This window comes from Varanus komodoensis, unplaced genomic scaffold, assembly GCF_004798865.1.
Source record: "Varanus komodoensis strain SLA01 unplaced genomic scaffold, ASM479886v1 scaffold48, whole genome shotgun sequence".
In the NCBI taxonomy this organism is placed as follows: domain Eukaryota; kingdom Metazoa; phylum Chordata; class Lepidosauria; order Squamata; family Varanidae; genus Varanus; species Varanus komodoensis.
The window spans coordinates 3043464-3068140 of record NW_025336059.1 but is presented as its reverse complement, the minus strand read 5'-3'; the positions used below and the strand labels follow the sequence as shown (position 1 = coordinate 3068140).

General features: G+C 45.6%; 1 protein-coding gene across 2 annotated transcripts in view; it reads right to left on the bottom strand.

Moving 5' to 3' along the window:
• Window positions 1-24677, bottom strand: part of PEX14 (peroxisomal biogenesis factor 14) — a 113053-nt gene that overhangs the window by 53923 nt on the left and 34453 nt on the right. For both annotated transcript variants that reach the window (XM_044445357.1, XM_044445358.1), the window contains exon 4: window positions 580-664. In XM_044445357.1, coding sequence (XP_044301292.1) covers window positions 580-664 — 85 coding nt within the window. The remainder of the gene's footprint in view (window positions 1-579; window positions 665-24677) is intronic.

Here is a 24677-nt window from a genome sequence, read left to right as displayed (position 1 = left end):
GAAAGGAAGGATGACCCCAAATTTAACCTTAACCCGACCTCACTTTTGCTGACTGTGGCCTGTGCCCTCCATTGCGTGGCCCAGCTCTCTTCTGAAACCATTACCATCGCGCTCGCCAGCCAGTCCAACCTACAGCAAAGGCCATTCAGGAATTAGAGCTGGCCAAACAGTCTATTGATGCTAAAATGCTCCTTCTGCTGGGGGGGGGGGGGGTTGGAATGGAGGGGCGGACTGGTTCATACATCGAAAACGCAAGCCGCTTTGGAAAAACGTGAGACCTGTCTTTAAGGCTTGTGGACTCATACTCGTGAAAACACATCCAGAGTTTCAGAGAACAGCAGGGGCGGGGAGAAAACGTCAACATGACAAATCACACCAGGAAAGGCTAAAGGAACTAGAAAATGTTTCAACTACAGGGGGAAAACGGCATATAACAGACACATCAAGAGAGGAGGAATTCCCAGCCTTTCCTGACCTGGCGCTCTCCAGATGTGATGAGCATGATGGGAATTGCAGTCCAACACATCTGGAGAGGACCAGGTTGGGGGAAAGCATCTTAGAACTGTTGGAATCGGGTACCTTTTTTCTTGAGGAACGATTTTCTAGCTGCCAGTGGACTCTGGCGGACTCTGGGGTTTTGTAGAAACTTCACTGCTGTTGTGATCTGCAGAGGAGGCAGGGTGTTGAGAGAAAGAGAATAAGAGAGTTTAAAGTTGAGGACAGCCAGGAATGCATGTTGAACAGTGCGGTTGAGACATGAAAATGTGGCATGAAATGCTCTGAGAGAGAGAGATTAAAATATAGCAGATCGTTTTTACCACCTGTCAATCATGTGATTTTGATCCAGAGAAAACCAAATATGGCACAAGCTAAGCTGAAAAGCCGTCTTCTGTATGCCACATATGTATGCCCATTCCAAAATAAATAAATAAAATGTTTTTGCACACTTCTAGACCTCACAGGTGCACAAGGAAAATCTGACTGCAAAGAAATGGAAAAAAAAATAGAAACGCAAAAATTTGGGAAAAGAGAAAATTAACCAGGATATGAGAAGCAGCAGCCCAAATTTATTGGAACTATTGTTGCTGCTGCTATTGTAATTGTTATATTGCATGTATACCTCACCTTTTCCCTCTTCTAAGGATGCCAAGGTGGCTTCCCCAGTTCCACAGCCACCCTGGCTGGAAGCCTGTGACTGTCCCAAAGTCTCCCAGTGAGCTTCATGGCCGAATGGGGCCAGACCTGGAGCCTCTGGGGTCCCCAGTCCAGCACCCTACCCACCACACCACACCGGCTATCCTTTGAGAGAAGAATTTTCCAGCCCGACTTCCAGAGGATGGGCACTGGACCCGGCACCAAGGACATGCAAAGCACAACCTTTTCTATCATGCGCTAGTGAATGGACCCAGCTCTGCACAGCCGCATTCAGCCAAGCCTTTCAGCAAACCTACACAGCTGTCAAAGCTGGGCGTGTTGTGCCTGCCCTGCCCGCAGCCCTGAAAGGGTGGTTTCTGTCCATTTCCTTGCGGAATGGCAGGAACAGCTGTATCACTCATATCCCCTGGTTTACTAATCATCCCTGGCTTTAAGCTGCACCGACTGGAAGGCTATGAGGTTGGTGAGGAAAGTCTGCCCCCTAAAGATTGAATATGTTACTGCAAGCTTCAAGCTCACAGAAACTTTTACATTAATCCAAGTTAGTAAGTTTTTAAAGCAAAATAACAAAAAGATGCACACTTCTAACTTCCCTTTCATTTGCATGCCAAGTTTCAAGTGTCTTGGCTTCACAGTCTTGGAGCTGTGATGAAGACAGACGGGTGGACAGACAGACATCCTCTTTCTATGATTATAGGTGCTTTAAGAAGAAAGAAAAGTCCTCTGCCTCTGTGGGATTCGTGCTCTAGAACTAAGAATGTAGTAAATGTAGGAGGGAGAACATTTTATTCATTCAACTGTTTCTTGGGTGTTTTAGCTCTACCACCAAAGTTGCATGATTTAAATCAGATTTCTGCAACGAGGCCCACTTGAAATCTGTAAGACTACAACTTGCGTTGCTCCCGTTAGCACGATCATTGGTAGAGAAGAGGGGAGTTTCATCGACATTATTTTTGCAAGCCATTCCATGTCTATGCAGATGCCAGAGGTGAAGCGCAACACATCTGCAAGGCACAGGTAAGGGCAAGCTGATTTAACACTGTACAAAAGCTTTTGTTCCACAGACCCCTAAAGTTTTTAGTTTTTGGAGGGACTGGGACAATTCTATAATCCTAATTCATTTTTGTTTCTTTCCTGTTGAAGCTCATGTTTCAAAGGTTTTTCCAGCAAAAATTGCACATCTTAACAATGTCCAGTTACTGACTTGAGAACTGTACACCCAAAGGCTGAATTCTATTTTGGAGAAGTTGTCCAGCCATGCATTCCTGTGGTGAGTGGGAAGCTTGGAGGGGCTGAAGGCAAACTCCCAAAATTCTGACATTTCTAGCTTTCGGGAAAAACCTCGGAAAACACCCAAGGATCAATGGTCAGAGGGAAAGGTTCTGAGGCCAGGTCTTATTTTGTCCCCCAGGAGGGTTAGATATAGTTTGTGAGAATGAGGTTCTGCTCATTTGCTCCAGTTGCGCTTTGGACAGAAAAAAGGCCCACGACTCCCACTGTGACATAACCAGCTTTGCTAAGCCCGTTTCTTGTCTAGACTTGCACAAGACTGAGATCAAATGTTCTCTTCCAGCCTTTTCAAACATTATGTACCTCTTACTCATCTATAGCTTTTCTCTCCCTGAGAGGCAACCGCTGACCACCCAGGATCACGGCTGTTGCTTCCCTTGGCCAAAAATAGGTGTGGCCTGTACGGTTAGGGTCTGTTTAGTCTGGCCATTTGTCCACCTAGTCCAGCTGCCTGTAGGAAACCCACAAACTGGACCTGAACGGAATAGCACCCACTATTAATTAATTAATGAAGAGTCTTTGTATGCCATCCCATCGCATAGCCTCAGGACAGCTTACATAAATAAGAAAAATAAAATAAAACGTAATACAAATAAAATCCAGATCCACCCTGGCTGCAGATTAAAACCTATTTAGCTGATGATTAACAGTTGTTAAAATATTGTTTAAATAAAAGGTCTTAGCCTGGTGCCAAAAAACAAATAACGATGGCGCCAGGCGGACCTCTCTGGGGAGCGCATTCCACAGTCGGGGCGGCACCGCAGAGAAGGCCCTCCTCCGGGTACTTTGCCTCCTAATGTCTTTCACGGAGTGTTCCCGGAGGAGGGCCTCTGCCGCCAATCTCAGGGGGCAGGAGGGCAAATACAGAAGAAGGCGTTCCTTTAGGTACCCAGGTCCCAAGCCGTTAAGGGCTATATAGGTAATTGCTAGCACCTTGAATTGAGCCCGGACTTCGATGGGAAGCCAGTGAAGCTGGTAGAGGACTGGGGTTATATGAGAGTAATGCCCAGTCTCCGTCAGCAACCTGGCTGCTCTATTTTGCACCATTTGAAGTATCCGGACTGTCCCACGGAGAGTGCGTTACAGAAATCCAACCGGGAAGAAACCAATGCATGTGTCACTGTCGCTAGGCAGTCTTCCTCCAGGTAGGGACGCAGCTGATGGATTAACTGAAGCTGAAGGAAAGCGCTCCTCGCCACTGCAGTCACCTGAGCGTCCAGGGCCAGCTCTGGGTCAAGGACCACTCCCAGGCTGTGGACCCCGTCCTTCAGAGGGAGGGCAACCCCATCCATCTTTGCCAGCAACTAGTGTCCATGGACACGCTTCCTCTGATTCTGGAGGCACCACATGGCCATCGGGACTGGTGGCCTTCGATAGCCTCCTCCTCCGTGAAGTTGTCCCACTGCTTTTGAAAGCCATCCGGCTGTGGGTCCCTACTCCACCTCAAAGAAGCTGGTTCCACGGTTTTACTCTATGCGGCATAAGCATGTCCCTCCACTGGTCCCTCCCAATTCTCCCACCAATCCGTTTCGTGGGATGACCTTGTGGGCTTCTTGTATTATGAGGAAGGGGGGGAAATGGCTTCTCTGTTATTTTCTCCATGAGAAAGAAGGGAATGTTTGATTCAACAGGTTTGGAGGACTTTTGGTTAAGGTCTGAGCCTTTTTGGAGGAGGAAAACCCAACCTAAACCCATGGCCATAATTCAAGAATGAATGCCTGTCTTCACCTGGTTTTCAGATATGCATCTCAGGTCAAAGAGCAGAGTTTTGATGGGTTTTAATGGCCCTTTTGATGTAGTCCTTGGTGCATTCCATCAACGATGCCATGTGCGGGAGTGTGTGTGTTCCCCCCCCCCCTTTAAATTGCATCTCTTATTTCTTTAAATACATTAATCAGACTAGTGTAGGCAAAACGGATCCATCGGACAATGCAATAAACATGAATTATCATCTATCCAACATGCATAATGGCTTAAAAAAATGTAATAGCAGGTGTAGTTTAAATGATTAGTTATTATACCTGTGGTGGGTCTGATTCAATTGGGGAAAATCATCTTTAATAGGTTAAAAGGTTTAGATCACCCGGCTTCCCCCTTAAAGTGGCTGTAGAGAAGGGTATGATGGAGCACGCTGTCATTACTAATTCATTTAAGAAAAGCATGGGGGGATATAGCAAAGAACAGCATAAATGAGCCAATCCAATTTAGGCATCAGGTAAAGCAGAAAAACACCTTTTTAAAAAGCATGATAAATGAATTTGGGAAGGAGAGGAAATGCACATTTTTATTTTAACGGGAAATTTGACCAGGGCCCAGCATACTTCGGAGTTTGAGGGGGAAAGCGTATGTGGGGGAAGCTGGAAAAGGGGGAACACACACTTTTTAAAGTTTAGCATTCAATCATTTCAAATCGTAAAATAATACAGAACCCACCCACCTTTCCCTGACACCATAAAGTGCCACTTTGGTCTTGTTTATGCCCCTCTTGATCTGCCTCGCTGGCGATAGGGAAATTGCACATTTAAAACAGCGTGGGTATCACTGTGCCAGATGCAGCAGGATAAGCAGCACAAATTAATAACCGCAGGGGGAAAAAATGTGCTGAACAAGAAAGATGTCCGAATAAGCAGACACAGAGACATGCCAACATATCAAAAGCTACTTTGCTTTTATATTAATCACTTGCTCCTTTCGGAACTCTTTGATGGGCTTTCAGCTCCCTGCGGCTAGGAAGAAAGCGACGCCCGATACCAAAATGCTTGCTAAGGCCCAGGAACAGGCAAACTCTCGAAGCATCTTCCATGGAGCTGTTCCACTGGTTCACATCTGAGGGCCTTTGCACCGAAAGCACAACACCTTTTGGAAGGTTCCCATGAAGGGATCATCCAATACGACAGACTTGTGGAAGGCTGAGAACAAGTCGAAGAAACTATACCCATTCCTGTTGCTCACCACCCAGGTTCCTGTTGCTCCCACTGAACAATGACGCAGTATTACCTCCAACCCATCCTTTACAGCTTTTCGGCTCACTAGTTCTTTCTACACATCTCTCCCCACGTATTTTATCTTGCCTAAGTGTCAACAGTCTATTTTTCATTTCTCGTTATATAACCAAACTGTGCTAGGTTTGGGCATTTTACGTGTCTTATATTTTCTTGACCTTTAGACCATACTTGGAAGACTTCTTCGTGGCTCACCCTCCCAGTCTACAAAATCTGGAACGTTCTAAAAAGGCAGATATTTTGCTGCTTTGTCAGCACAATATTCTGGACAGGGAAAGTCACCAAAAGGGCAGGTGAGTGCTCCATTTTATCCTAGCAACAACCCTATGAAGCGGGATGGGCCGAGAGGGAGTGACCGGCCCAAAGTCACCCAGGGAGCTTCGTGGCCAAGTGGAGGCTAGAACCCAGATCTCCCAGGTCGCTGGTGTACCACCGCAATGCAGCGGCCGCTTGACTCCCAGAATCCTCGGTCACTGGCCATACGGGATGTGCCAGATGGCAAGAGGAGAGCCCAGCAGGTCCCCATCACACCTGCTCTAACCACTACACCACATATTCAAGCATGAATGTTTTGCCTCAGACTTGGGCTGAGAACTCCAGATGTTTTAGACTTCTGTGCTCATAATCCTTGGCCACTAAGCATGGTCCCAAATGCCCACGATTGTACAGGAAGTCCTCACCTCTGGAAGCAAAAACTTTTCAGCAAAGCTGCTCCCCCACTCCTTCCTCCCCAGAAATGAACAATACTGTCTCGAAGAGATGAATCCAACAGGGATTCTAGTCTTTCTCGCTCGTCTTTGGCTACACACACGCGTATTTTAAATGCTGGATGAACTGGAAAGGAATAAGATGCAGCACGCAAAACATCTACTTTTCAATAAAGCCATTCTATCAAAAAATGAAATCGCTCCATTAACGAGAGCTAAATTATTTAAAGGGCCTCCTCCATCATCCATTTCATCTTTTTGCTAAAGGTCTATTGATTGAAAATGGCATTACAAAATTATAGCTAAGAAAGAAAGATTCTCTCTCTGTCTCTCTCTCACACACACACCTTTGCAGAGATAGGCCGCTACATCTTCAGCTAGCATGCACAGGAAAGTCTTTCTAGTTCCAAGAAATGATCATCAAGTTTCTAGACATCAGGAAAACAAAAGTATTTCCAGCCATTTGCTTTGTTTAGCTATCTGTCCTTTTTGATGTGCCTATGTGGCCATTCCATGGAAAACAAACAAACAAACAAATAAATGACAGTAATTGCATCCTGCCCCTCCTTTGGGATTGGGGCAGGTGGGGCAGGAAGAAGACAAGCTTGGAGTCTACTGAAAGTTTTCCTGGTGATCTGAAGTCAAAGATTTTTCACTCTCTGTTTTTTGCCACAAACCCAATATACAAACACACTACTGAAATGAAGAAAGCAGGGTAGGCAGAGTTTAATCCAGAATGGATTTGTGCATGAGAGACAGTGATGTATAATGGTTAGCGTGTTGGGCCGGCAGTCTCAAGATCAGGATTCTAGTCCCCACCTGGTTATGCAGCTCAGAGTGACCCATAATCCATCATCCTTGACCACTGGTCATCCTGGCTGAATGCAGGTGGAATCACATTTAATTTATTACATTTCTATAGCACTTAATAGCCAACATTCTCTGGACAATTCACAGGGATTAAAACCTTTAAAATATATTAGAAAAGCCATAAACATTGGCACACATGGGCATTCAGCCGAAGTTCAAATCCAAAATATCTGCAGAACAGGTTTCCTGCCCCAGTTCTAAGGTATACGCGAGGTGAGGAGAGGATTTCCAATCCGTATTGAAAATGGTGGTCTCAGTTAAGTATTTATTAGAAAAAAGGGCAGGAAGAAATAGCTAAATGCCAATCTGACCCAACTGACAGACTAACCCACCATAAACACAACCCTTCAAACCTCATTTGCAACCTCGTAAGAAAAACGGTGCTGGATCAGAACCATGGTCCATCCAGTCCAGCACATGGGGTGACAAAGCAGGTGCCCTTAGGACCCTCCCGCAGGATGGGTGCAAAAGCTCCACCTGCCCCAATTACCCTGAACTGGTGTACGGGGATAATGCGCCTCAGCCAACGGAGCCAGCACGGGGACAAGAGCTTCCTTCACCCGGAGGGCCGCATTCTATTTCAGCAGAACGCTCGGGGCTGCAACGTGATGGAGATGTGGCCAAAGGCAACAGGGGTGTGAGAAACAAGCCAAAACCCCAGTGTGCTTTAGCTTAAAGTACTTTCTGCCAATAACTACACCCCAAGGGAGGCCCTCCCTTTCCAGAAAGGAGGAAAGAACAAGCAAGACCTGAGTTGGTGGCGGGCTGAGAGGAGACCACAAGTTCCAACACTGCAAGGATTCTGCAGGATGGCACTGTGCCCGCTGAAAGCTTGGGACTGTTAAGGAATGGCCCCCCAGGACAGAAGTTTGCCCAAAACTGGGAAGGCTTGGCCAAAAGCAAATTCCTCTATAAACTAACCTGACTCGTGATTCTCGGACTAACATGTGGTTCAGAACTCCACAAAACCCCTTCCTTCTCAAAAGCTACCGAACCCATATCAAACATACATTTAAAAAGACAAATACAAATTTAGATGCAGATTTTAAAAGGGGGGACTTTTGCAGACGGCTGATGTGGGAACAAGACAGGGAGGACTACTGAATAAAGACATGCAAATGTAGTAGATTAGCCCAACCTGTTTCAAAACGCAAATTCTGACTGAAGATTAAACTCGAGTTTCAACAGCTCCAAAGTATGGCATCAGGACAAAGGGAAAGGAACACCCACCCACTCCCTTTAAAGCAGGGGGGACCCAGGGGTGGGGAGGAAAATAGAAAATGCTGTGTTTTAAGTAAGAATGGGTGCAGGGAGAAAATATCTGTGCTCTTGTCAGGACCAACTTGACAAATACGGTGATCAGTGGCGCAAGGAACTAGTTGCAAAGCAGCTGTTAATCAGGGTAACACATCGCAGAACGCTGATGCTAGCACTCGTGAAAAAATGCAAGAGGCTAATTATGAAGCTATATATCTCGCTAAAGAGGCACCATTCCTCCAGATTCCAGAGAGAGCTTTCTCGATGTGAAGATCCTGGGTTGGACACACGCCCCCCCCCCCCAACGCCAACAGCTGCATCCACCAATAAGCTGAGCTCCTTTCATTCTGCATTTCACGGAACCGGAGAATTTTTTTTTGAAGGATTTCATCCTTGGAAGCAAGGAGAAAGGAGTGGGTTGGGGGATCTCTCGACCCCCACACAGGGGTCTCTTCTTCATTCAGGGATGGGGGACATGTCAGCCCAGGGGTACGGGGTGAAGATGAATGGGGCATGGCTGATCGCAAAAAGAATGAGGCCAAAACACCTGCATATTTCACCTTAAGGCTGTTTCTGCTAGTAACTAAATCTTAGGGGAAGCCTTTTATAATAGTAGTGGGGAAACTGCATCTAAGGAAACTTCAAGTAGTCAGGAGCAAGGTGATAAGATCAGGAGAAGCATCTGTTTGAGGCTTAGGACATGGGGATGGAAGCCAAAACTCCCCAGAGAAAACTACCGCAACAAGGAAGGAGCAAAGCGGAACCAGCATGATTGGGCACCCGTCAAGGGATAACACTTGGGGAAGGGGCACTGAAAGCAACCCCTTGGGCTCGCTCCCCTATTCGGCCTGCCACTCATCTTGGCCCAGGCCATGGCGGCGATGGGATGGAGGTGCAATGAGATGCAAAGACCTTCGCTGTTCCTCGGCCCTCTACCTGCCAAGCGAGCCAGTGGTGGAGCGAGTGCAGCTGGTGACCGTGGTGGTGAAAAGACCCTGATGGTATTTGGGGCAGGGTCCTCAGAAACCTGGGACTGGCACTGTACTTGTTCTTTATTAGGGTTAGGGTTCTGCGATGCAACAGGAGGGTTTCTGAATCTCTGCCCAAACCCTTCAGTGAGCCAAGACAGAGCTGCCTTCCAAAACCCACATTTTCGCATGCTTTCCCACATAGTCTGCCTCAAGAGAAAAAAAACCACCCACACAAACACAGAAAATCTCCTTAGTTATTAGAGGAACGCGCATACGAAATATGGATATTTGGGGAAATAGTGCACAAACTCACATTTCAGTGATGTAAAGTCCTCAGGGTGGGGGATGAATGTAGGAGCACCCGGAAATGCATGCCCTGAAGTGCATGTTACAGAAAGCTTGTACAAAAATATTGCATGTCTGTATTTAAAAACTGAAACAAAAATGTAAGCTTGTTTGGATATGAAGTGGGAAGTGGTTGGCTTCAAAGCATAAAACATCCCTAAAACAGGCTGTTGGGCTAGATGGACTCCAGGTGTGTTCAGCACTCCCCTTGATCAATTTTGGATTGCTAAGGTGGATTGGACTGAGGGCCAACCTGGTCTGGCGGTTGGAGTGTTACACTGGTAGCAAGCACATCAGGGAGATCGAAGTCTAGTCCTCACTTAGCTATGGCGCTCACAGGGTGCCTTCAGGCCAGTCCCTCACCCTCGGCCCAACCTACCTCACAGGGTTGTTGTCGCAAGGACAAAGTGAAGCTATGTAAGTCACCCTGGGTTCCTCAGAAGAGGAAAAAAGGTGGGATATAAATGTAATGTATCCACAACAAAACCACTTTCCTGGGAGCTAGCACAGACAGATGTAGGCATCCCACTTCTTGGCCACACAACAACTGAACTCGACATACATCTGAAAAGTGTCAAACCTTCTGCCTTTTTCAGTTATGAAAGAAAACGCTAGCCGAGATGGTATATCAGAAGGGCACCAGAAGGCTGAAGAAGCGAGGCGACTCCCCGCTGCCCTGTATGAGAACTAAACATCTATCGCAGTATTAGAAGCAAAGGTCATTTTTAGTACTCTCTGTATTAATCTGATCAAAAATTAACCCGATCGGTTTAATCTGGCTGCCGTATTTTTTTAATTGCACCCTTCTTCACAACCATGTGCTCAGAGTGGCGCATGGCAGCCCTCCTTTTATTTCTCTTTATGTTCACAAAGGAACCTGGTGAGGGATGTGAGGTGGAGAGGCCCCGGGCCACCCAGGGACCTGGGTTCCGAACAGGCTTCATACGGACCAAGCAGGCCTTATTCTACTCTAGGAATAGCGCATTGTCTTTACTCTGTTTGCTAATCCAGCTCCACGTCTAACCGCTGGCATTTCAGTGGCGAGTGTCCTGCCTCTGCCCCCAGCCTACCACTTGTGTGCTTGGCAGGCAAGCGAGCAAGGAGACAACAGCATCTCCTGCTCCTCTGTCCAGAGTATGGTCTGAAGCCACCTAAGGCATCCGCCATGTCGAAGCTACGCAGATCTGGGGCTGCCCTGAGCTTGGAAGGGAGATTGCATGGGAACCGCAAGTAGCCCCCCTTGAGTTCTACAACGGGGGAAAGGTGGGATGGAAATATAATACATAATATATGAATCTGTCCACCACGGCTGTTGCCTCAAGATGCAGGGAAGCAAGCAGCGTGCCATGGAAGAGAGCCGGAGAAACCACAGGGATCTCCTGTCAGTGGTGGCTCTGGGCACAGCTCTTGGATAGTGCCCAATCCTGGCTATTCTAGACACCTGCCCTGGACATAGGCTCCTGGGAAGGAGAACCTAGCGAGGCTTTTCATTGGTCCATGTTTTGTTGATAGTCGCGAAGTCGTGTCCGACCCATCGCGACCCCATGGACAACACTCCTCCAGGCCCTCCTGTCCTCCACCGTCCCCCGGAGTCCACTCAAGCTCACACCCACTGCTTCGGTGACTCCATCCAGCCACCTCATCCTCTGCCGTCCCCTTCGTCTTTTGCCATCTATTGTTCCCAGCTTTATGTTTATACATAGCTACGTCCTGCAGAGTTCCGTGGGACTTACTCGTAGGAGACCTGCAAAGGGGATCATAGCCTCAACGTGTTTACATTGACTGTGCAGGGTGTATCTTGGGTATGGAGGAGTTGTCATCAGCCCAACAAAACCAAAGGATCTTAAAGCAGCCCTCTTGGCTCCAAAGAAAAGGCCCATATAGCACTTTGTAATCCCAGGGATCATGTGGAGCCTTTCTCAGCCCACGAGCTAAATAAATTCCATTCCACAGAAGATCTCATGGGGCTGCACTGCAGTGATGGATAGGGCTGAAGAGAAAAGGGGTGAGGTCCATTTTAGTTTAAATCTCTTGCTGCAAGGCACTGAGCCTTAGGTGAGACGTTTCAACCTGTCCAAATATGGGGAAAACTGCTCAAAAGCTGGGAAACCACCAAACAATTGGTGCTCGGAGAGAACCAGGTCAGGTCGGGAGGTGGGGTGTGACCTGCTGGGCACCTCCAAGCGCTACTGTTGGGAGCCAGGAGACCTAAATTTGCCCCATGGGACAACGGTTCGGCACTCCCTTCTTAGAATATTTTTAAATGGAGACACACACACTCAGCATTTTGAATACTGGTTGCCCACATTGAACCAAAAGCCAGACATATGAGCCCTAAAATCACTCGCCCTAAGTCAGCAAATGTAGATAAGGAAAGGGTAATCAACCAGATGGTTTGGCTGGCTGCAAAGCGTGCTGTGGCACTCAAAACATGGCTATCCTACTCTTCCGGCCCAGCTAATCTGATGAAAAGTTATCACCCTCCTGGCTAAAAGGCCAAATCAATTCCAAATACTTAAATGTCACGAGGAGAAACTCCATGCAAACTTAATTTCCTTGTACTGCATGTAGGTAAAATAAAACAAAAAGGGTGGGGATGATTAAAAAGGTCCTAGAATAGAATATTTTGTACAGAAACAAGAAAGCAGAGACTGACACAGATGGGGGGGGACAAAGAGGATATGGAATTCAAAATCACTGAAATGGTGGAAGTATAAAGAAAAGGGGGTATATAAAGTTCACAGATGTTCAGTGCTGAATTCTGAATTAATATGCCAAAGTAAAAACAAAAAAAGCAAACCTCCTAAGTTAAATTCCAAAGATGCAGCCACATCACCTGGGTAGAACATATGCATGGATGCGAAAGAGAATCTGGTGACGCTTAAAGACCAGCTATACAATCCTATATACATCTACCCAGAAGGAAGACCCATTGAGTGCCATGTGACTTACTCCCAGGTATGTGGATAGAGAATTGCAGCCTCATGGGATGCAGGTAAGCTTACCCCAAACCAGTAATCATCAAAATGCCACGCAGACTCTTTCCATGTGCCCTATTATAGTCCCAGGCAGTATTCTGTCAACCAGGCAAATGACCCTGAAACACGTTTTTTCTGTGTTTCAAAATGAAAGACAATGGAAAAAAAGCAAAAAAAATTATACTAGTGTAATACACAATGGTGTTAGTGCACCAATTTCCTGCACTAGTGCAATGTAATTTACACTGCCCCCATCAACCAGTCCTCAGGGAAATCCCAAAATGAAAAAGTTACCACTAGATAACAACTGTTTTTATGCATTGTAAGTTATTTACTTATTCTTTTTTATTAATTTTCAAATACAAACAATTTTTCAAACCAAAAGGACACTGAATTTAAATCTAGTTTAAATTCAATTTCAAGTTAAATGGGGGGGGGGGCAGGTACATTTTAAAATTTGCTTTTATTATAAAATGTTGATAATAAATAAATGTAGCCACATTTTCTTTAAATTTCTAGTTACTCAGGGAGTCATTTTGACTAATGGGCAGATAGAAATTTAAGAAATAAATAAATAGATTTGAATATTACATTTTTAATGCATACACAGGAAATCAAAATACAGGTTTCACAGAAGGCAGAACATTTAACACTTCTACCACACCTTTTACCAAAAAAGAAAAAACCTTTGAATCATTTGGCTATTTGTATGCTTTCTTCATGGTTCTTTTAAAAAACACTAATTCAATTTGATCTCTTTTCCATTACCAGAGGACATTTCTTGATAAATATTGCTTTGTGTGTCTGTGATTCATAATTACAATAAAATGATAAATGTATTTTATAAAAAATAGATATTCTGTCTAGCTGGTTTTGGTAGATATGCCAATGTTTCTATCACGGCTACTTACAAAGGCTCCGTATACCAAGTTTCAGGTGTTAGAAACTGTACTATTTTCCAGCTTTAGGTATTACCTTGCAAATTGCAATCAGCACAAACTTGATTCTTTCCCTAGATGTCAGTTTGGCATTTTGTTCTTTCCATGTTCCTCATACAGCCAGTGCTGATATATGGCCTGATGTATAATTCTGAGAATATGGCATTCCCAAACAGGAATCTGAATTTAGATTCCTTTTCTTTCTCAGATTTTTCCAAGTACTGGTTGATAAGAGACATTTAAAACAAGCAAGAATCTGTGCCATCAAAAAGACCACCATATATATTGTGGTTTGAACTTCTGTGGACTAGAACTATTCAGGTAGATTGAGACCATCCTAAATCTGCTAGCAAAGATGGACAAATCTGTCATTTTTTGTTTCTCACCGTTTATTTCTTTTTCTAGTGTTAGGTTTGGTTCATCTTGAATCTGGAGATTTTCTCCAGACTCAGTTCATCCCAACCTTTAAGGTTTGCCTGAAAATCTGTATGTGTTTTGTACTTCATACATGCAATTTCTTCAGGCATCTTAGTCTAATATACATTTCCTTTTTGCAGTAACTGAAACTTCTTTGCTCTGATATACACATTTTCATATGCCTTTCTCTTACTGGACACCTCCACTGAAAAATTTGGAGAGTTCACTGCCAAGTCGGAGGACTGCATTGCAAAATTTGGAAAAGGAGAATTTTGAAGGATGACAGAGTTTTGGTTCCCCATAAGTTTAAAATTGCAGAATTTGGCACGCTCACGTTGAACCCAATTTTTGCTCCATCTTTATTCAGTCTCTGCCAACCAGTGATGGGAAGAGGAAAAGGGGAAAGAAGAACATCCAATGCCAAGACAGGTGAACTGCCTGGTTCGTAACCGTCAACTCAGACCAAAGGAACAAATAACCTTGGCTGGGAAGTGGGGAAGAGCCAGCTGTGACCAAGCAAAGAGCTAGTGCTCCCCCTAGCCACAGCCACCGGGACTGCGGCCTCCATCTCCCAGCCCCAGCCAGAGAAAACGCAGCCCAAATTAAGTGTTTTCACTCGCTGGAAATGAAATGTTTTGCAAGATGAAACAGAAATAAAATTGTGGTTTTAGGTAATTACTAGTTGGCATTTACATATCACCGGCTGGTTCAACACCTATTCATTTTCCTCTTTTATTTTCAATTTTTTAAAATTGCTCATTAAACCTAACGTATGACAGGGACAAGAAGGGAGGGGAGAATTATTCTCCTTTCGGAGTGTGTGTTTCATTATAAAGCCCCACAAAATCCCCAGATCATCTTTAAATACAGTTATCTACAGTTATCACAGGCACACAGCCCTAAACCATTCCCTGCGATTATGTTCGGGAAAAGAGGCGACAACTTCGCCTCTCAATTAGAACCCGTAAGAGTGAGAAGAGGAATGGAAGGTGTGCGCTGCCTCTTTCATCCTGACAATTCCGGGAAGCGGTGCTCTTCTGGGATTGAGCCTCCTGTAGCCTAGGAGGGGGAAGCAGCTGATAAAAAAACCCCACAAAATACCTGGGCTTCAAAATAAATAAACTTAACACGTCCCTTTTTCCAAACCAGACAGAAACGGCTAGCGACCATGTATACCCACTAGAGGCAGGCGATCCAAGCTGCATCTTGGCGTCGACATCCTCCTCCAGCCGCCGCTCAGATCAGAGTGAGGATGCGGTGCGTTACCTTTCCGAAAATCCCTTGTTTGGCTGGATTAGGGTTTCACGGATAGGTGGCAACCTGGGATCTCCGCTTTGGCGGGAGAAGCAGCCTGTTATCTGCTCTCTAAGACGCAGCCAGGACCTAGAGAGACCGTGATCTGCGACCATTTTGTGGATTTAGGGGGTCTATGCAGAGGGACCTGGATCGGCATTGGTTCCCGCTCTTGCTCCCCAAACTCTTCCTCATCAGGGTTCCCAACTGCCTGTGGGGTAGACAGAGGGCTGGAGTGGGGAGCCAGGGCATCCCTTGCCGCTCCATCCCACCACCACTGTCTACACCAGAGAGAGACAGGCTGGAGACCGTTGGGAGATGGCCTACCTGCTCTTAACACCAGCCCGGACTCTCACTCTTCACCTGCTGGCACCTCCTGCTTCTCTCTCTCTCTCTTGCCATGTTGTCTAGACCACAGCAAGAGCCAGAGAAGAAGCGGGCTGCAATGGGGAGGAGGACCACATTCAGGAGGTTCTTGCCAGTGGGCCCCAGCCGGGCTGTGGTCCTCTGGAAGGTGCCTGATCCTGAGTCTAGCTTGCTTCTGAAAGATCCTTAAAGCTGGATTGTGCCCGGGCCCAATTTATATGACAAAACAAGCGCTTTAAATCGGGCTTTAAAGCCCCAACAGCCTAGAACCTGGCTATCTAAAGAACTGTCTACTCCCATAGATACCTGCCTGCACATTGAGATCTCGGCAGGGGGTCCTTCTAAAAGAGCCACCCCATAAGGAGATAAGTAAAAAGAAGAAGGGCCTTCTTGGTGGCTGCCCCTCAACTATGGAACAGGCTCCCCAATGAAATTCGCCCGGTACCAACTTAGTTTTCATTTTGGTGCCAGGTGAAGGCATTTCTTTTCTCTGAATATTTTCAAGAACAGTCTTAAACTGTTATTTATTTTTGATAGCTGTGGGTCTGCTTAGCAGGTTTAACTGTGATATTTTTAATTGCGATTTTAGCTTGTTTTATTGTTGTTTTTAGTATTTTATGGTGAGCTCCCTAGAGAATCATCTGGTTTAGTGAGTAGCTTACAAATAAATAAGTCTCAAATGGTAGCAAGTTCCATAATATCCATGCATGGGCTCGTAATTGAGGCACAGAAATTTACAAAAGAAAATTTCTTTGCAACTGAAGTGCTTTTAGCTGCATAGAGTTTGGAGGGGCATCTCTACTGCTTTTCAGGATGACATTTCCCCAGAAGCTGAACTGCTAAAAAGAAGCTTTTATTTTATTTTTTTTAAGAGTTTGACATCAAATCTCTTATGTTCTAATCAGGACCAATAAAAACTGAAGATGGGTAGAGATATTTCACTTTTGAAAGGGGGCTACTCTGCAAAGTTGCTCTTTCAATGAGGCCTCATGCAACCTCCCTTCAACCCGCTGCATCTATATATCAAAGTGTTTTAAGAGAGACTTGGGTCAATAATGCCATGCTTTAGAATTCCCCAAATACATATTTGCACAATAGACCTTAAAATATATTAGTCCATCATGCCTTCCTCTGCACACTTCTATCAGGGATGTTTTACGCTTGTTAACATACAGCAACAATTTAGAGACCTAAACAAGTTGTTTTGAATAAAAAGGGAAGGGAGGGAGGGACACCAAAACTAACTTCTAACAACCTAACCTGTGCCAGTGCATTCAGAAGGAATTCCCAGTGTGTTCAACAGGGTTTACTCCCATGTAAGCATGGAAGGGTAAAGAACCTGAGGCCTGGGTGGTAAATCGGAGCTCTGGGGTGTCTGAAAAATCACACCCGCTTTCCTTTGGCCCAGCCCCTTCTCCCCTGACCTGCACTCATTTTGCAGCATGAAATGTAGCTTTTAAGCCTTAGTCACACTGGCAGAAAGAGCACTGGCCCCACCAGTGCCTGGAACACGGCCCACCCCGTCTACACAAACCAGTCGCAACTCTCCCAGCAGGTGGCCCTACTGGAACCAGTCCTACTCTGCTGAGACAGAACACGGCAGGCTAGGGAAGGCCGAAAGTTGTAGGAGAGACTTCGCCTAAAGCATAAGATTGCACCCATAACTCATCGATCTTATTTAAAGTAAGGGCGAGAAAACATTTTATATGCCAAAAGCCTCTTCCCGAAGTTCATGGGCTGGAAATATAATTTGGATATTGGCAAATACAAAATTAATTTAGGGACGGCGGGTTTTAGATGATGGGTATGGTAAACAATGCCATTAATATTATGAATTGATAGCAATTATGTAGCAGTTGCAGCATATATGCTTAAAAAAGCATTGCTATGTCACTGTTATGAGCAAGCCATTCTTTGCATGTCCTGAAACACTGACCAATTTGGGCCTTACAAAATTTACTGTAATACATTTTCAATCATCTGCGAAACTTGCTGAGGAAAAATTTACAAATTTTCTTTAAGTCTCTCAGGTGCTACAGCAATGTCACAAATGACATGCAGATGTATTTGCATTTTCATAACATGTAATTAAAAGGAAAGGAAAGGAAAGGAAAGGAAAGGAAAGGAAAGGAAAGGAAATACACAGGCCCGGTACCGTGCTCCAGTGCTCCAGTTTTCAGTGACTGCCTAAAACTACACCATAATTCACTCGTTTCCCTTACACAGACACACGCATGTACGCTATTTCTCTGCAATTTGACTGGAAGCGGGAAGCTCTTCTGTTGTTGATATCATTATGACAACTGGGACTCTGAAATCCTTCCCAATCTGCTTCATGTTATCCAGAGACCCAGCAGCAGACCAGCCAAAGCCAATTGTGCTTCTGACCTCTAACCTGACCTCCTGCCCCCTTTTCCTCCCCACAGGATCATCCATCCTACAACACCTATGAATTTGGAATGCGTTTCCAGAAATTTTAACACTCTGAGGGGAGTCTAGGCACACAAAAAGCTGCTATTGCTACAGAAGCGCCTCCCTGTTTTTTTAGGATAAAATAGTACTCCCTGAATTCTACTGCTTAATTGGGAAGCTGCAATTAATGCAGTTACACAGCAGCCCGGAAAAAAGCAAGACGAGGTATCGTTGGATGCAAAATTCAGATTTATAGGGGCCTCAGGATTTGTTTCAAAAGCAGTATGCGATTTTCTAACCCTTCATGTGACAATAGACATGAAAATACTCCGGTAAACCTTTCTCAAAGCAAGTGGCTGAATGACATCCAAGCAACTGACTGCAACATCTTCTGTAAGTGGTGATGTGGGTTTTCCAAGAAATTTTGAACAGGAAAAAGTCCCAATGCAAATAAGGTTAATTATCTGGGGGGAAAAATCAGTTTGCATCGGAAAATGATCCAAGGCAAATTAGGTTGATTTTGCATAAGAGTCACTTCCACATGGAACTTTTGCATCCGAATATGTTTTGATACCCAAAGCAGAGGTGGACAACCGCTGGTCCTCCAGCAGTTTTGACCTAAAGCTTCTGTCATTCTTTACCAGTGACCACATTGGCCGGAGCTGAAGGCCGAAACATCTGGAGAGCCACAGGTCGACCATTGCTACCCTATAGAAAACTAATTTGGCATGATTATTTTACTTCTGTTTAGCAAACAAAAGTAAGTACCGTATCCCATGTTCATTTCTGGACCAATATGCCAGAAGTATTTGGCCTGATACATCTGAGGAAGAAAATCAAAGCAGACTTGATATCATTTCTATGCTATGCTACACAAAACTTTCTTGTAAAAACTTGGAGATGTCCTCCTTCCACATTGTTTAAGGGGAGACAAAACCAAAAATACTAAAAACGGTTAACACACTAATCAAATTTGGCAACCTAACGAGATGCTGATGATACGCTGACAGCCGCTCATTTATTTCAAGAGTTTCCATTAAGGGTTGTTGAGGCACCTGCAGATTCATTTCACTCTCCGTCAACACATGTATTTTAACAACATATATGTATTTGCCAGAGGTGTGCAAGACTGAGAATCCCATTCCATTTAAGTCTGACAGGATGCCCTGGATCCAAGTAAGCGACGGTGGACTGCTGTCAAAATTTTCTGTTTCCTGTAATTTGAGCAAATGCGGTGGTGATGGGGAACCCTGACGTTTACCTAAGTGGTGCCTTTTTTTAAAAGCACCATTTTCACTGGAAATCGTGTACAAGCCTGCACACGGCCCTCCTCTTGGGCATAAACATTGAAGCCCAGGCCCAATTCAAGGTGTTGATTATGACCTATAAAGCCCTAAATGGCTTGGGTCCTGGCTACCTGAACGAGCGCTTACGTCCGTATATGCCCGACCGCCCTTTGAGATCTGCGGGAGAGTCCCTTCTCCGGGAACCCTCCATGAAAGAAATTAGGAGGGTAAGTACTCGGAGGAGGGCTTTCTCTGCGGTGGCGCCCAACCTATGGAATTCACTCCCCAAAGAGGTCCGCCTGGCACTGTCGTTACTGGTTTTTCGGCGCCAGGTAAAGACCTTTTTATTTAAACATCATTTGAATTGTTAAAACATATGATCTGGCCAGGGCAACTTCTTCTCCCTTCTCTTTCTCCTCCTATATTTTTATTTACTTAAGTTATACTGATAATTTTAATCTTATATTTGTAAACCAATGTATTTTTTGTATTTTGTATTTAATGGTAATTTATTATGTGCTATTGTATTTCATTGTATTTTATCGTGTTGTAAGCCGCCCCGAGGTTTCAGCAAGGGGCGGCATAGAAATGTTATAATAATAATAATAATAATAACAACAACAACAACAACAACAACCATGTTAGTTGCACTGTATCTACAAACTAATTTGCTTAGCCCAGCAGAACCATCTCTCAGACACATGCAAGTTCCCCATTCCCTTCTCATTCCAGAAGTTAGGAAGTGGAAGGTGAAGTTGACCGGGGGTTTTTTTGACAAATATAGGAAAGGGTTCTGCTAGGCTAAGGAAAGAAGCCTTTCGAGAGAGTGAAACGCACAAGGATATTCACAAGAGTGGAACATGTGCCTGCAGGCCTACATACTCGAGATGCACACTTCTAATTGTGCATACTTGTGCAAGAACATATTTCACAATCTCACCCACCTCCAGCAAATGTACAAATTGTTGTGATTTTTAAAAAATCAGTATTTGTGTACTGGCTCAACTTGCTATGGATCAAATCGACGCCAGTGGGGAGAAATGGAATGAAATCCACAGGGCTAAACATAACCTCCCCCCTTCATTTTTAACCCCAGAAACAGAATTTTCATATAGCTCCAGCGACTTCTGACATACGTTGGATAAATCACCTCAGAAACATGAATTGTGCCAAGATTGCCTAATCTCTTACTTGCAATTGGCAGATGTTCATTTTTTCAATCAAATACATGAAATGGAAAATTTTCCATAGGAAAGTAAGTATTCCAGAAATTTTTCTGCCCGTATCACTGCACCCAAGAGGGAAGACCCACAAGATGACAGAAGCTATAGTACAAAACTAGGTTTTAATACAAGAAATAAAATCAGAATTAGACAAACAAAAGCAAAGGTTTTACTATGTTTTAACTAAGCGATACATAGAGTGTACCTAATTCTCCTTGAACCTAGGACATGTCTTTCCCAAACTGGACCCCTAGGGATGTGCCGGACTACTACTCCCATCACTCCTGCCATGGACCATGCTGGCCGGAAGTGATGGCACCTGTATTCCAACAAGTCTAGAAGGCAGGAGACTGGGGAAAGGCTGGCTCAGACTCAGGGAACAATCCAGAGTTTGAAACACTCTGAAAAGAAGCCAAGACATGGAGTTGAATCACTCCAAAGGAATTAGTAACTCAGAAGTCCAAGATGCCTGCTTGAAGTACTGATATCATTATGGTGACTCCTGGGCTAAAAATATGAGGTCTGTAATCGCAGAGGAATACCTCCAGGCAGCTCCAGCTGTCTCCCATGTACCCCACTAACCCACAGTGCCCTTGGGGTTTCTCTTTCTTCTGCATAATCATTCAGCAAACACAACGACAGGCAACATACGGCAGGGGCCTCTGTGGAAGCACTGGTACAAGGCCTACGAAACATGTTTCTAATCCTCAAGTTTCTGGTCCTCTAGAAGTTAGATGAGGCATAGCACTTCCATACTTTCCACAAAACACAGATCTGAAAGTGGGGGGAAAGCAGGAATTTTGTGGCTTATGATAAACTTTTGCTTTTGATGATTTTTTGTTCCTATTTAGAATTTCCTTTCACATTTCTCCTTGGGTGGGCCGTACTTTCTATTATTAGTGGATTGTTTAATCTTCATATATGGTTATTGTGAAATGCTTAGCCACTTGGAATCCTTGTTTAAATTTTATTACTGGTAATCATTAGTTCTCTAGAACTATTGCTGTCTTTCATGTATTTTTTTTCTGCTGTTGCTGAAAGTCATTTTGGAATGGATTCACCTTGGTAAGGCAGCATACAAATAAGCAGATGGTAATGTTTGTACCTTCTCCACATGATATTCTCTTGCTCAAGCCTCTGGTTATCGGTTGTGCTTGTAAATTTTACTTGTAAACCACCCAGAAAGCTTTGGCAAATGGGAGGTCAAGAGAAAAAATTCATCTTCATCATCCCGTTTTTTTATCCTACTATTCTCCTAAAAGGGCCCAAGGTGACACATGTCATTTCCTCTGAACCTATTTTGTCGGCACAAGAACCCTGCAAGGTAGATAAGGCACAGATGGAGCAACTGGTTTGGGGTCACCAATTTCTGGCTTGGAGATCCCAACTCGTGACCTGAGGATGGAGCCATCCGATGTTTGGCACTGGGATTCTCGGCACTCCTGCCCATGAGGGCTGGGGCTGATGGAGCTGCCGCCCACAATCAGCGAGGTCCCTCGCCCCCTGCTAATCGCACAGACTGGCATGCTCTAGGCGGACAGGGCCCATGCATCCTCCTTTCAGGCTCAGGATGGCCAGGCACCTGCCTGGGGCCCACACCCCGTCGGGGGCTGCTGAAGAGCCCTCCCCTTCATCACTGCAGCCAACGAGTCCGTCCTCCTCTCGCGCCGCTCCAGGGGATGGTGGTGGCGGTGAGGTGGGAGCAACGAGAGCCAAAGGATGAGGAGCACCAAGTGCCCAGAGACGCCGGTGGAGGCATGGAGGACTCGCCGAGGGTGGGATCCCGAGGAGGCGGCCTGGGCCAAGGGCCCTGCAAAGCCCGGAGCCGGCTCTGCGCTTCCGCTGTGTGTGTGTCTCCGTGAAAGCCAACTCCAACGTGAGTCGAGGTACGATGAAATATCAGCTTGTAGGGCTGTCGGCCACACTGTAAATATTCCATGAATGGATGGGCTCCTTCAGCTTCCCATGGGGGCCATCCGGCATCTTTTATGGCCATTACGTTCAACTATTTTTAAAAAGCCAAAGGCCTGTCATGATAACCTTACCCGGGGGGGTGGGGGGAGGAACAGGGGAGGCAGGAGGAGAGGGAGAGGACTCAATCAAGGCGCAGCAAACCGGACTCGCTGCGGGGGGGGAATGTACGCTTTCTCTTTCAAGCCCCCAGATGGAGGATGTCGCTCGGTCGTGGACTTTACACACAGAAGGTCACCCCTGCTCAAGATCTGGAACAGAGAGCCTGAAGGACTGTTCCCAGCCAGAGGTGCAGAGTTGTGGGCCAGCATTCTGGGGGTGGTCCGATAGCCCGAGCCCCTTTCCCCTGCTTCCTGCCCACCAACAGCTGGGTGTTTTCCAGATGCGGTGATTCTGCATACCCATTTTCAGGCATGGCTCTCCTCAAAGGAGTTTGGTCTTTGAGTCTCCACAGGGTCTCGTGGCTCTGGGTTTATGTCTCTCTAACCAGGGCGCATGCCTCATTTGTGGGCACGAGGTTCCTATTCTTGCATAAGACGGAAGCAGCTCTTTTCACACATGACGTGTCAAATTTTTGTGAAAGAAGCAGAGGCCGCAATTCAAAGCAAAGGGCACACAGAAACTCTGCACTGGAGGCAAACGCTTGGGTGTTTTTCTGTCGTGTGTAGCCTTTTTTAAATTTTCCTGAAACCTTGAAGCAGTCAGCACATGTCAAGCAATATTACAATTACACTTTTTACCTACTAAAAAATTAATAACCAATTATCTTCTTCAGGGAGGGAAAGAGGTTGTGGGGGGGGCAGCAGTCCTTTACCTACGCAAGTAGCACGGAAAAAGCATCAGCACATTAAAGGCGGCACATGCCGTATATTTACTGAGAACCTGGCAAGTTCGCAACTTGCTCAGTTCCACACTTGTTCAGCCCAGGACCTGTTTAAAGACGAGGAGCCATTACAGGGGAAGGTTGCCTCAGGATGGGGGACTGAGCAGGCAAAAAATCACCAGTCAGGGCCTTCCCAGTATGGTGGGATAGACTGTACATTTCTGTTGAAAGTACAGCAATTCTTTCTCAATGCACATCTCTTGGGACAGACGTGTTTTGTGGGACTCCTTTCCTTTAGGGGACTGTTTCAGCTTCAGCTTTAAGACCTCTGAGGGAGGGAAAGCCCACCATCTGCTCTGGAGAATTCCTTCTGAGGTGAAACTGTCCAAAAGATCAAGCCTTCTCTCCCAGAATCCAACAGAGGACAGTGTTGTATAGTGGTTAGAGTGTCAGATCAGGACTTGGCAGGGCTATGTTGCAGTGCCCAGTGAAGTTCTCTAGGAGATTTTGGGTCACTGACTCAGCCTAGCCTCCATCATAGGGTTGTTGTGAGAGCCAGTGTGGCATAGTGGATAGACCAAAACTCAGGAGAGCTGGGTTTTCGGCAACACCAGGCCAAGAAGCTCACTGGGAACGCTGTGTGTGCCACTGTCTCTCAGCCTCACGACCCTCACAGGGATGTTGCTATGAGCATAAAAGTGGAAGGGAGGAGAACTTCTAAGCCGCCTTGGGTTCCTTGCAAGAGGAAAAAGAGCCTCAGCTATCGGGTGTTATAAAGATGGAATTAAATAAAAGTGTGGGGGGAAAGGCCAGTGTAGCCCAATGGTGTGAGAGTTGGACTGAAATACAGGAGAGCCGGCTTCTAGTCCTCCATTCAACCATGAGCTTCATCAGGCGACTCTGGGCCAGTCACAGACCCCCAACATAGTCTACCCTGCAGGGTTGTTGTGTGCAGGAAATGAAGGACGAGGACTGTGCCAAGAGTCATGCGTTCCTTGCAAGAGGGAAAGAGGCAGTTTGTAAAAGGAACAAGGAGCAAAGGAATAGAATAAACAGAACTGCATCCCTCCGTCGCTTAAGGCAGTGAAGAAAGAGCCTCTTTGCTCAGAGTGGTTCATGCCCCCCCTTCTCATGGCAGGTTGCTTCCTTTCCCTCACATCCAGTTTAAGAAAAAGATCTCAGGTAGCACGGCTAGGAAAGACAGAGTTCCCAAAGGAGATCTCCAACCCTGGAATATGTCCCTTCTCTCTGCTGGAATGCTGAATTTGGTACCACCCTCGGAAGCGCCTTCACACTAAAAGGTTTCTCATTTTCTTGTCTTTTGAAAATCTGCCATTTTTCTTCTGAAACAGAGGACTGTGGTATCTGTTCCT